At 33.4% G+C, this 13,157-nt stretch overlaps 1 protein-coding gene across 2 annotated transcripts in view; it reads left to right on the forward strand.

The window, feature by feature from the left end:
- Positions 1-13,157, forward strand: part of LOC131664157 (hepatocyte nuclear factor 4-alpha) — a 900,667-nt gene that overhangs the window by 722,437 nt on the left and 165,073 nt on the right. The window contains exon 7 of one of the 2 annotated variants that reach the window (XM_058935050.1): positions 8,900-9,007. The exons of the other annotated variant lie outside the window; for it this stretch is intronic. Within the exon in view, the coding sequence (XP_058791033.1) occupies positions 8,900-8,979 (80 nt within the window). The 3' untranslated portion in view covers positions 8,980-9,007. The remainder of the gene's footprint in view (positions 1-8,899; positions 9,008-13,157) is intronic. 2 annotated transcript variants of the gene reach the window in all.

A 13,157-nucleotide genomic window follows, 5' to 3' on the forward strand; every position in this document is an offset into this window, starting at 1 on the left:
AGATAAAGGCTTCTAGTTTATAGCCTCCCAGGTTACAATGCATTGGGGGATAAGGATTTGGGGCTTGGATGGTTAAAGGCCGGGATCCCACAAGCCATATCTTATCTGAACGTAAAATTTCCCCTTCTATCCGATTCCAGGATAAAAAAATAGGGGTTTCCATTTAAAAAAACAAAGTAATTGGAACGAAAAAAAACGAAATAATTGGCCACCTCGATTAAAATGGTTCACCCTATAGATTCCTTATTGACCACACCTTTTTTCCCGCTTCTCTACTGTATTAATTTATAATCAGTACATAAGTTATAATAAATTGTGCATACAATATATATGCTTATGTACGGTACTAGATCTTTGAAGGTTTTTATTTGGTCTACATATATCATATATTATTCAATATATTCATAATATATTAGGATATTTGCATGCAGAATCTCAATAATATTAATTAAATACTGATATATTTAAGATAAATATATCTTTTTTATAAAAATTTAATGAGTTTATATCATTAATATTTTTCTAATATTTGATAACTCAGACATTTTAAGGAGTTAAATTTATAATATAATACCGTTCACATTTTGAGGAGTTAGAATTACATTATAATATCGTTAATATTTTGAAGATTACTTACCTTTAGAAGATTGGAAAGTCAGTATACTAATAATAATGTAGTATAGAGTCGCAATGTAGCTTTTTTAATCCTCAGTATTTCAGCTATATAAGACTCCAAGAAGAAGTTTAAAAGAGCACTATTCTTTCAAGCCCGTATACATGTTTTCCGCTCCTCTAAAGATTAGAGTAAAAACATTTCTTTTTCACAGTTTTTATTTTTATTCATTTTTACCTTTATTCCATTATGTTAAGTATACAGAATGTACAAAATTTAATTGATCTTACCGTTATTTCAAAAATATGCTATATTTTTAAATACTGTTGCATATCGTATTAGTAAGTAATTTAATTAACCTAAATCAAAACTCTGTAATTTTTCAATTTAATGATTTTTGTGTGAGCGCTGTAATGAAATTACTTAAAGAGCTTGAAGTTGATTGAACATGAGTAAATAATTGAGTCATGGATATAAACATATATATTTATATCTATTGTAACGGGGTTAATACCGTTTATTTATTTTAATGCACGCGATCGTATCGAAGAGCGCGCGTGATTACCTACACGTTCAAACACGAAAACCGGAGAGCAGGAGGGAACGGGTGTCAGTCAACCAACTATCTACTGATGCGAAATAAATACGTCGGAAATATCGTTAGTATCACAAGCGAGAACTTTTACTGACTCTTAATATTACACTTCATTCGGCCCGCGTGTTTATGTTTACATGCCGCGCGCACGACAACAACATGCAGTGTCGGATCGCTCGCCGCTCATAGTTCGCAGAGTTATTACATGTACGCTTTTTGTCGAGTACGAAAGATTAGTTATAGACAATTCTATCGCGATCGCGAAATTAAGCTGGCCAACTTACCTTATTAACTCTCGCACGGGTAACAAAACTTATGAGAAGAAGGAGGCTAGTACAGCACACACTAGTCTTTCGGCAAAATGTTTATGTGAGGGCGATGGTACCTCTCGTTCACGGTTTCGCCCTCGATGACGAAACTCTCCACTCACTCACACTTGCACGTACACTGCTGGACGTAAGGCTGTCTCACAGCTTCTCTCTCTCGTCTCTGCCTTCAGAAAAACTCCGAAAAACGTCAAAGGTATTTTCGCTATCTGGCTATGCGATCGGATTCTAATCCTCGACTGGTTCGTTTTTGTACGCGCGCGTTCCGTTACGTCTCATGCCGAATTCCTCTATACATTTCGTCCCAACCGGCAGGTGCTGCCCTCGCCGGCAGCGCATGGTTGGGCTATTAGCGCTAATACGACGTTTACCGTCACACTATAAATATAGTATTATTTATATACAGGGTGTCCAAAACGTTCCGGGACACCCTAGTAAGTCCTGAGATATAACTGTTTCCGAGGAGATTAAGGTCATTCTTGTAGTAACTTTGAACGAGGAATCCAGTGGTGACCTTGGTTTTGAGCTTGAGCTTGACCTTCAAGGTCATTTCAAGGTCAACTTTTTTTTTTCAAATGGGAACCCCTATTTTTGACAACGGTAATCGAAAGAGCGGGAAATTTTACGTCCAAAACGGTATTTTAAAATTTTTTTTCGTGGCCTTGAGAAGGTCGATTTAAGGTCAAATGCTTGAAAAACTGCCTAAAAGCGTTTTTTTAATTTTTAAGATATCGAAAAATGACCTCAACGAAATTTTTTCAGAACAGAGTGGGCCACCCAATGCACCAAAAACCTATAACCTCATTTTGAAGGTCATTTCAAGGTCGAAGTGTTTTTTGTAATGGAAACCCCTATTTTTGACCCCGGATTCGCACATAGCGCGAAATCAGAAAGAAACTTTCAAAACGCAATGAGTGGAAAAACTGTACCTATGTCTCTGCTTGCTCCTCATTGAAAACAACTTGACTTTCGGTTTCGATAACCCGTTACTTTATTATTCGAACAATCAAAGGTGACCTTGAAATAACCTTAAAATGATCTTGAAGGTCAAAGATAAGGTCACTGTAAAATACTCCCAGTAGAATTTAATAAATTTAGCCCGAAACATTTTGTAAATGTTTCGCGAATAATATTGGATCTAAATTTCACATGACCTTAGCGATGAACGTCGTGGATCAATCGAAACTCAACATAATACCTTATCCAAACGTTGGATTTCGCGCTATGTGCGAATCCGGGGTCAAAAAGGGGGTTTCCAATACAAAAAACACTTCGACCTTGAAATGACCTTCAAAATGAGGTTAAAGGTCAAAGGTTTTTAGTGCATTGAGTGGCCCACTCTGTTCTGAAAAAATTTTGTAGAGGTCATTTTTCGATATCTTAAAAGTTAAAAAAACGCTTAGAGGCAGTTTTTCAAGCATTTGACCTTAAATCGACCTTCTCAAGGTCATGAAAAAAGATTTTAAAATACCGTTTTGAACGTAAAATTTCCCGCTCTTTCGATTACCGTTGTCAAAAATAGGGGTTCCCATTTAAAAAAAAAGTTGACCTTGAAATGACCTTGAAGGTCAAGCTCAAGCTCAAAACCAAGGTCACCACTGGATTCCTCGTTCAAAGTTACTACAGGAATGACCTTAATCTCCTCGGAAATAGTTATATCTCAGGACTTGCTGGGGTGTCCCGGAACTTTTTGGACACCCTGTATATACATTTATATCTATTTAATATTCAATGTTGTGGTAGAGAGACCTAATATGTGAATATTATACATTTATAAATTTTTTTTCCTCAAGGATCAATCAATGTTAATGTGGTTGATTGCATATTTCAATCTAATCAGTTTTAACTGAAATTTGAAGCATTTCACATTCTTACTGGAAATCGATTGAAGATTGTTTTCAAGATTTTTTATTATGCTTATTTCAACAAGTATATCAGAATTCGAGTCATTTCGTGAATCTCAGAATTGGTCTGTAAACACCCTTGAAGCAATTTTTTTATTTCAAAACAATTATATCAACTCCGTGACCCCAGCATATTTAACCGATGCGAAAACAGCCCGACGCAAATAACATTTTATAAAAAAAAATGATCACATCTCACGTATGTCTAATTGTACTTCTTGAAAAAATAATTATTTGTTATTGTACCATTACATTTCTCATAAAAAATAAAAAATATCGTTATCGATAATTCATCTCCTATTTATTCACATAAAAGACATAATTAAGCAAAAATAAATTCACAAAAAAATTGTACCTTCTGTAATCTAAATTGTACCATCAGTACAATTCTAAAAATCTGTTTCTAAAAGAAATAATAGGAGAATTACAAATTACCATTAATTGTTACAACTTACAAGGATGTCATCCGGAAATGCACTTTGCGCAGGCGTAGAGTTTTGTAATTGGCCTATTATTTCTTTTAGAAACAAATTTATAGAATTGTACTGATGGTACAATTTATTTTTTATGAGAAATATAATGGTACAATAACTAATAATTATTTTTTCGAGAAGTACAATTAGACATACGTGAGATGTGATAATTTTTTTTATAAAATGTTATTTGTGTCGAGCTGTTTTTGCATCGGTGCATATTTACACTCGAAACATCAACCATCAATATATCAAAAATTTCCATGTGATCTGCGCGTTACGTATCCATTGTCAAAATAACAGCCACCACAGCTTCGACACAGCAAATATCGACCATCACATGCTTGCACATTCCCTTTGATTTAATGGGTAATATTAACGGTCACTTTTGCTATATCGTTCCAACACATTTCGAACTCATCTCTGTTCAAGTCAGGAAAAGTAGCTCGCCATGAAACTTATTGGAAAAGACCTTTTTCTTATCTTTGAGCGTATATAAGTTTTTAGACGTTGTTATTACGAGATGCTAACCTTATCAGTAAAACATCACTATTTTCTCTTTTTAGATTCTATCTTCCTACTAGGATAGATGTTTCAGTCGCGACCGCTAGGATCGTTTCTGTATTATCCACTTGATTTTCAATCGAAACATCCGCTGTTCTTTAGCAATCTTCGTATTGATTCATTTCTGCTGCTGATATTTCGTACTATTTGGTTTTGTTAGTTTAAATGAAATTAGGTAAATTGCAAGTAAGATAGATAGAAATGAGGAATCATGTACAGTGATACAATTCAACGATGATGAAATATATCATGTTGTAAAATCTAAAAATGTAAAAAATTTAGATTATACTTACAGCGCACCATTTTTCAGTAAATGATATCTGTACGACAAAATAATTACGCGTGGTAAGTAATTTTAAAATTTTATTATGGTATTAAAAAATACTTTTACAATTCTTTCCTTCAATATTTTCAGATGACTATGAAATATGTAAATCCTTCATTTTTACATGGAGCATGGTTTGCCCAGGTTATGTCTTACAAGATTTCATGAATGCAATGGATCAAAACAATTATTAGGTAACTTCAATTTTTTATTAGTAAGGATTTTTTTTTAAATATAATAAAATTTTGTTTAAATTCTTTCAAAAATTTCATTCATCTTATAGAAAAGTTTTGTTGATCTGAAACAGCTAATTGGTCCTTGGTTAAATATGTAATTCATTAAATATACATTTTTATACAAATAATGGATTATTTAATTAATATTTTCTAACGGCGTTACGAGATAATGGGGATATTTCAGCCCGTTTTTACCCGTGTACATACGATAAAATGAAATTCACTTAATCATTTATCGCAATCTCTTCGGATTCGTTGATATTGTCTACTTAATGCAAGCGTGCAGAGTAACGTGAGGTCTTTGTATGTAGCTGTAGAGGCGTACAACTTGCTGTGCGTGGATTATAGCAATCGCAGGAAAATGAGCAAAGGGTAATAAAACAAAATACCAATAGAAAATTACAATATTAGCAATATTTAATGAACATTAAACAGTCTAGTTACATTTGCGGAATGAAGAAAAGAGAAAATGCCAAGAAAATCGAGAGAGAGAGAGAGAAAAAAAATCTGAGGAGGTACTAACAACTCGTTCTCAATGTGTTTTACTTATTCTGTTACACCAGGAAAACAATCGCAAGAACGAGATATGTACGATGTGTGTTAAAAAAATAACGAGAATTTTCGTTTTATGAAAAAAATATTTATTTATTCATCTACATTAATGTTGTCGCCTTCAAAGTAGTCCCCTTCGGATACAATACACTTATGCCAACGCTTTTTCCAATCCTCGAAACACTTTTGAAACTCGATCTTTGTAATAGCTTTTAGCTCTTTCAGCGATTCGCTTTTAATGTCATCTATGCTTGTAAAACGACGGCCTTTTAATGTTCTCTTTATTTTTGGAAATAGAAAATAGTCACATGGAGCCATATCTGGCGAATATGGAGGCTGAGGCATCGTTAAAATCGAAGAACACAGTGAGCATAACCTTCACATTCGACCGCACTTGTCGAGCCTTTTTCGGTCTTGGCGATCCAGAATGCCTCCACTGGGACGATTGAGCCTTAGTTTCGACATCATATCCGTAAACCCATGTTTCGTCACCTGTTATAACACGTTTTAGTAGTTCTGCATCGTTATTGACTTCATTTAGCGACTCCTGAGCAACTTGCATTCGCCGCTGTTTTTGTTCGAAATTCAACAATTTTGGAACGAATTTTGCTGCCACACGTTTCATACCCAAAACATTCGAAAAAATTTGATGGCATGAGCCAACTGATATGCCAACATCATCAGCGACTTCTCTGATTGTGATTCGGCGATCGTTCATAACCATTTCTTTCACTTTTTTCACGTTTTCATCGGTTGTTGATGTGCTTGGGCGTCCGGGTCGTTCGTCATCTTCAACGTTTTCGTGGCCATCTTCGAAACGCTTATATCACTCATAAATCCTTGCTTTACTCATAGCAGACTCACTATATGCCTTTGTTAACATTTGACAAACTTTACTACACTTTATTTCATTTTTTACGCAAAATTTAATACAAATTCTTTGATCCATTTTTTTTCACAAACGAAAATCGCCGAGCTCGAAAAACACGTCTAACGTTAGCGGCTGCCACTTAAAAAGTAAGCAATGAATATTGCTGAAAATTTTATCGTACTTCAGGGGCATGTGTACCAACATAATAAAAAAAAATTTATACAAGCGGACTCTCCAAACCCGCGAAATTTAAAAATTCTCGTTACTTTTTGAACACACCTCGTATACGCAAAGTAGCTTAGCACTCGGGCAGTCCATCGCACGAGTTGATACCATATCTCTTATTTATCAGCACTAACTAAAGTCCCTCTTTCACAATCGACGTCACAGGATAAGTTAAGCAGTTGTTCGACATTAATAGTGAAAATTGTTAGAAAATATCAATCTATAGTGTATTTCGGTAAAGCGAACATATCGCACTTTTTCGTTAGAGCAGCATAGTCTATTACCCGGTTTCGTAGGCTTTGCTCTACTTCTCATCGTGGTACGTCAGATTTTACCAGTCAGTACACGCGATTACTCGAACTCGGCGAATATACGTCTCAATCTAGTTTTTACCCAATACGCTCATAGACGATAACGCATTTCACTTGTGCTCTCACTTAGTTTGTACGGGAGCACATGTAGGTATAATCATATAATACCAATAACCAATTATTAAATAACAATAATAATTAAATAATGTGAGGTGAAACATAACAACTTGGCAAGCATACTCATTATAATATCAATTTTTTGCCATTTCTGAAAAATAGAAATCATCTCTAAAAATTGACCAATTTCAAAGAAAAACAATAGCTGAGGTTTTCATAGGATTTTTGCGGTCTAACTAACATCTAATTTTATATCGCAATAGTGGTATTGCAAAAAATTTTTAGTCTAATAACGTACAAAATAAACCCGTTAAAAACTTAATAAAAATTCACATCTTTTGAACATTAATAGAATATATATATTAACTTGACCAATACGCATATGCAGAACTACGTTATAAATATTTATTGACTTAAACTTCTATATTAGTTTGTCAATTATTTTATCATGATTCTTTTAATCTATATCTATTTTTGTTTGTTTAGTCTAGATATTCAAATATAATTTACGTTTTCTTTTAATTTTCTTTTAATTTAGTATTCTCCATAGGTATAAAACTTTTCTTGATACCCATCGATATTTTGCTACTTGTGCTGCTTGCTTTTTTTTAATTTTTTTATTGCAGCTAATTAAAGTTACCAATAGAAATTTTTCGATAACATATTTATTAACTTTTTTTATCTTCTTTTCTATTCACATATCACTTGAACTCAACATAATTTTAAAAATCTCTGTTTATTTCCCACGTACCTGCATATTACCAAAAAATTATTTTTTATATTGTAAACATATATTATGAATTACTGGGATGCTGAAAATCCAAGTTTGTTACTATCAGACCCTGCATTGGTCTCGTTTACCCTTACTGCTTCATTACTGTACTTTATAATGCTTGTCTCCTATTTTCAATTCTTCGTCATTTTTTTTTTCTTCAAATTTTATTTAAACTACATTTTTGCAAAGTCCGTTCTTACATTCTATTCTAATCCATATTTTAGTTGGACCTATTTACTTATTTTCATTTGATATAATCTATTTTCTGGCGTAAAATCACTTTTAATAAAAATTCTTGTTACTTTTTAATTTCTCCTTCCTTCGCATTATCTTAGTATTTTCATCTATTATTACCACAATAACTCTCTCTTGTTTTCGTGCATTTATATTACATCTGGTTCTAAATTCAATTTTTCACGTAAAAGATTGCTTATTATTTTCTCACAATTTTACAGATTTTGCTTAAAAAAACGCTCCAAGAGACAGCAATGGAGTGTACTCACCGAGCAACACATCTCGTTACTACAATTTTTTTTGATATCGTCAGTTTCCTTTTAATATTAATTACTTAGATGGTTCCTTATATATGTATACATAAATATCACCTTTCCTGGTAATGGATTGACCTTGCTTGTATATCTCACGTTATCCATTTTGTGGCTCTATACTTATCTCCTGGTCTAGAGTTATCTCTGTTTTTATCTAAATCTCAATTCCATAGTTTGTCTCTTATCACTAACAGAAAACCGACTACCACTGACATGCTGTGCCCAACCACTCCAATCCCTTTTACAAACACTGTCTTTTTTCTTTTTTAAAGTATTCAAGTTCTTATATTGTCTAGATTTATAAGTTGCCTATTTATTTTAGAACTCTTACTTAACAATTGTTTTCATCTATAACAAAATCGTAAAATTCATCAGAGCCGTAACACTCATGTAATCATACTTACTTCGGCTAAATCCTTCACTTGTCAATTAAAAGTACTAAATTGATTTAATATTGTTTTCAGATAACGATGCTGATACTAAAGAGTCTCTAAGAGTTCTTAAACAGAATTCACTAACTTTACTCTCAGATTTGTATCAGTAAAGTGAAAATCACAGTACAACACTTCCAGGTAAAAATATATTTATTTCTTTCATGAAAACTGCTAATCCTATGTATTGATCTTGACAATGACATATTCTGATCTACTTACGGAATCATACAAAGCTCTATGACATATATATATATATATATATATATAGGGTGTCCCATTTTAAAGGAACCACCCCGAAATTTTCGACGGTTGGCGTTGTACAAAAAAATTATTCAGACAACAGTTGTTTGGGACAATGGGGGCAACCATTCTGTGAAATCCGATTTGACCTTGAGATTTATTTTCAAGGTCATTTGAAGATCAAAGTCATTTTTTGAATAGGAACCCATATTTTTGATCCCGGATTCGGAAAAAGCAAAAAATTCTACGTTCAGATAACGTATTATGTGTGGGCTTCAGTTAACACCCCCCCCCCCCCTCGCCACAGGTCATGTAGGGGCCAAATTTATGATTTTCTTCATCTATGCACAGGGATGATCGGGCAAGGGTAAGGTAAATTGTAATAACCCAATAACTCCAATACCCAATAACTCGATAACCCCAATAACCTGATAACCCCAATAATTCAATAACCCCAATATCCCAAAAAAATTGTAAGGTCAAACAACAGTGACCTTGAGCTTAAACTTCAGGTTGATTTTCAAAGTCGACTTCATGTATTCAAAGCCTTCATGAGAAGTGTCATTTTCCATTTTGTGGGATAACATGTTTTTCCATTCTTTTTTCTGGTGTGATTCCGGACAAGCCTACAAAGTTTCAACTAAATTGTTTAATAACACTTTTTTAGTATGGTTTATGACAATAGTGATTCGCGAACAGTCCTTCTCAGGATAGTTCAAGTGTAATTTTCTTAGTCGACTTAAAAGGAAGGAACATGCTGGATTATTTGAGAATCGAAATTGTTGATATTCTGTTGTCTCTCGGAGCATGCCAAGGCCGGTATCGTGCTGCGGCAAGGTATTACCCGCAGCACCCGGCTAGGTAATCAATACCTTGCCTTCATTGGCTGGGTAATCGATATCTTACCTTCATTGGCTGAGTAATCAATACCTTGCCTTCACTGGCTGGGTAATCAATACCATATTAACCTCACCCTTGCCCCGATGGGATGGGGGGCTGAACCGCTCCCCCAACATAATACTTTATCTAAACGTAGAATTTCCCGCTCTTTTCGAATCCGGGATAAAAAATGGGGGTCCTTATTAAAAATATCTCTTGGTTATTGGGTTATTGGGGTTATATTGGGGTTATCGAGTTATTGGGTATTGGAGTTATTAGGTTATTACAATCAACCTTATAGGGCCCGATCATCCCTGTGCATAGATGAAAAATCATAAATTTGACCCCTACATGACCTTTGGCGAGGGGGGGGGGTAACCGAACCCCACACATAATACGTTATGTGAACGTAGAATTTTCCGCTCTTTCCGAATCCGGGATCAAAAATATGGGTTCCTATTCAAAAAATGACTTTGACCTTCAAATGACCTTGAAAATAAATCTCAAGGTCAAATCGGATTTCACAGAATGGTTGCCCCCATTGTCCCAAACAACTGTTGTCTGAATAATTTTTTTGTACAACGCCAACCGTCGAAAATTTCGGGGTGGTTCCTTTAAAATGGGACACCCTGTATATATATAGATCATTCTAATATTTCAAATTTGGCTTCACAGATGAGGTAACCGGTATAACCAATATTGACGAGGGTTCATTCTAGAGTAACTTTTATTATAAGAAGTCAAGAATTTCTAAAATTTATAAACATCCACATATATATATATATGGGCCATTCTAATACTTTTCGAAAAAACCGTGCGCACTCATGTCACCGATTTTGACGCCAATTTTTTTACGTACTCTACATATAAAAATAAGACTACTTGAATTTTTTCAGATTTTTTGGCCCAATCTGGGGTCCCTAGAATTTATAGAAGCCCCAAAATTGAGCAAAAATTTAACGAAAAATGGTCATTTTCAGAGTGTCACAGAATCGTGAGTTTTTAAGTTTCAGAATCGCGCGATAGCTCATTCTCTTAGTCTTTCTGAGCAGTTTTCAATGGTTTATTTATAAATTAGTTTATCGAATCTAAAAGCTTCACAACAGCCAATAATGTAAAGCATACTTTATTCGAAATTTGCTGATCTTTGAAACCCTGTAGAATCGTCAATTTTGGATATTTTTTTACGTATAAAAGCTCAATTTGTTCGTCTTGTTAAGACTAAAAAATTAAGCTGTCGCGCGTTTTTTGTACGTTGAAAATTGACGAAAATACGTCCAGTCAAAGTAGATCAAAGGTACGAAAAATGACGATTTTAGCAAAATTCAGCCTCCTATAACTTTTTTGTCGCAACTTCAAATTGGCTGAAAATTTGACAGGATCTTTCCGAAACCTCCCCAAACAAAATTATATGAGTTTAGTTTTATGTATCGGCCGTTTAATAATAGATCTATGCTATCATTTTCAGCCGTTTTATCGAATTCATGAAATCACGCATTAAACTATTCAATTGGGTATTGGTCGCAATTTATCTTTGACTTACCTATATTTTTAAGCTCCTGCACACGACGCAATTTAAATGTCCAATTCAATACTCATACGGCCCGCGTGCTAATAGTTGAATAAAAATGATATACGATAAAAATCATTTACTTTCAAGATAAAATTTATAGTAAATTATCAGAAATGTTCTATTTGGATTTTCCATAATATTGACATTTTAGTTTATATAAACAAATTAGAAGACACAGCATTCGGAACTTTTTGTGAAAAAAGTTGGATTACATACCTCTTCAAAAAATCTCATGACATATTACGCATATGACATATAACGCTCCATAATCAAATTTTTCTATTAGATCAATCTTAATAGTTTGAGTTACAGTTTTAAAGTTCTTTTATCAATTAAATACATATATAGTACAGGTTTTTTCCTGCCACTGAGCATTTTACGCTACATTAACAATCTTTACATCTGTGTCAGTTGAAAATAATCTCACGATGATTTGTTTTTTGTTCACTGGCTCAAAACAATGGTTATCTCTTGTGTTAGGTATGGTTTTGGCTGATTTGAATCTACTTTCAAGCTTCTTTTCTCTAGCTTCAACATTCTTTGCAGGAACATAACAGAATCTGAAAATTGTTTTATCGATGAGCAACCAAATTTATATATATACAGTGCCGCTCACGCACTTTTACCCCCCCACGGGCAAAATCAGTCTAACTTCAAAGTTTTATATCTCTGGTAGAAATTAACGTACAGAGACGCGCGTCGGTGCGTTTGAAAGGTCTTTCGGAGAGCTTTCAAATGATATGACTCACGGTTGCCATCGATTGTTTTTTTAAATTTTGCAACAATTATGCAAAATTGAAAATTCTGAAATTTTTTTATTATTTTTGACAATTAGCCAATTTTGGAAAAAAAATAGTACGAAAATTTGAAGTACATCATTTTTTAGCTATTACCAAGCCCTATCTGAATCACTCATCAAAAATTTATTTTCGTCAAATATGACGCGCGCACGGGCATTTTTTCCTGGAAGTGACAGTTTTTCTCAACATTTTTTATCTCCGTCAAATTGTAACAATCGAAAAAAATTTATAGGAGAAAAAATGTTTGTTTTTTCACGTAGAATACTGCAATAATTTTTTTTTTGGTTTTTCGAAAAATTTGTTTTTTCGGTTTTTTTCAATTTTTTTTTCTCACAGTCGGTACGCTAAAAAGATGAGAAACCACAAAAAAAAATTTTTTTCCATCCATTCAATAATACTACATAACAAGTATCGTAAATTACATAAAAAAAAAATCTTTTTTTTTTCGACCTTGAAAAATAATTTAAACCGAAAAAAAAAATTTTTCGAAAAACCAAAAAAAAAATTATTGCAGTATTCTACGTGAAACAACAAACATTTTTTCTCCTATAAATTTTTTTCGATTGTTACAATTTGACGGAGATAAAAAATGTTGAAAAAAACTGTCACTTCCAGGAAAAAATGCCCGTGCGCGCGTCATATTTGACGAAAATAAATTTTTGATGAGTGATTCAGATAGGGCTTGGTAATAGCTAAAAAATGATGTACTTCAAATTTTCGTACGATTTTTTTTCCAAAATTGGCTAATTGTCAAAAATAATAAAAAAATTTCAGAATTTTCAATTTTGCATAATTG

Source organism: Phymastichus coffea, unplaced genomic scaffold (genome assembly GCF_024137745.1).
Source record: "Phymastichus coffea isolate CEN01 unplaced genomic scaffold, Cenicafe_Pcof_1.1 PCOF00041, whole genome shotgun sequence".
Classification (NCBI taxonomy): Eukaryota; Metazoa; Arthropoda; class Insecta; order Hymenoptera; family Eulophidae; genus Phymastichus; species Phymastichus coffea.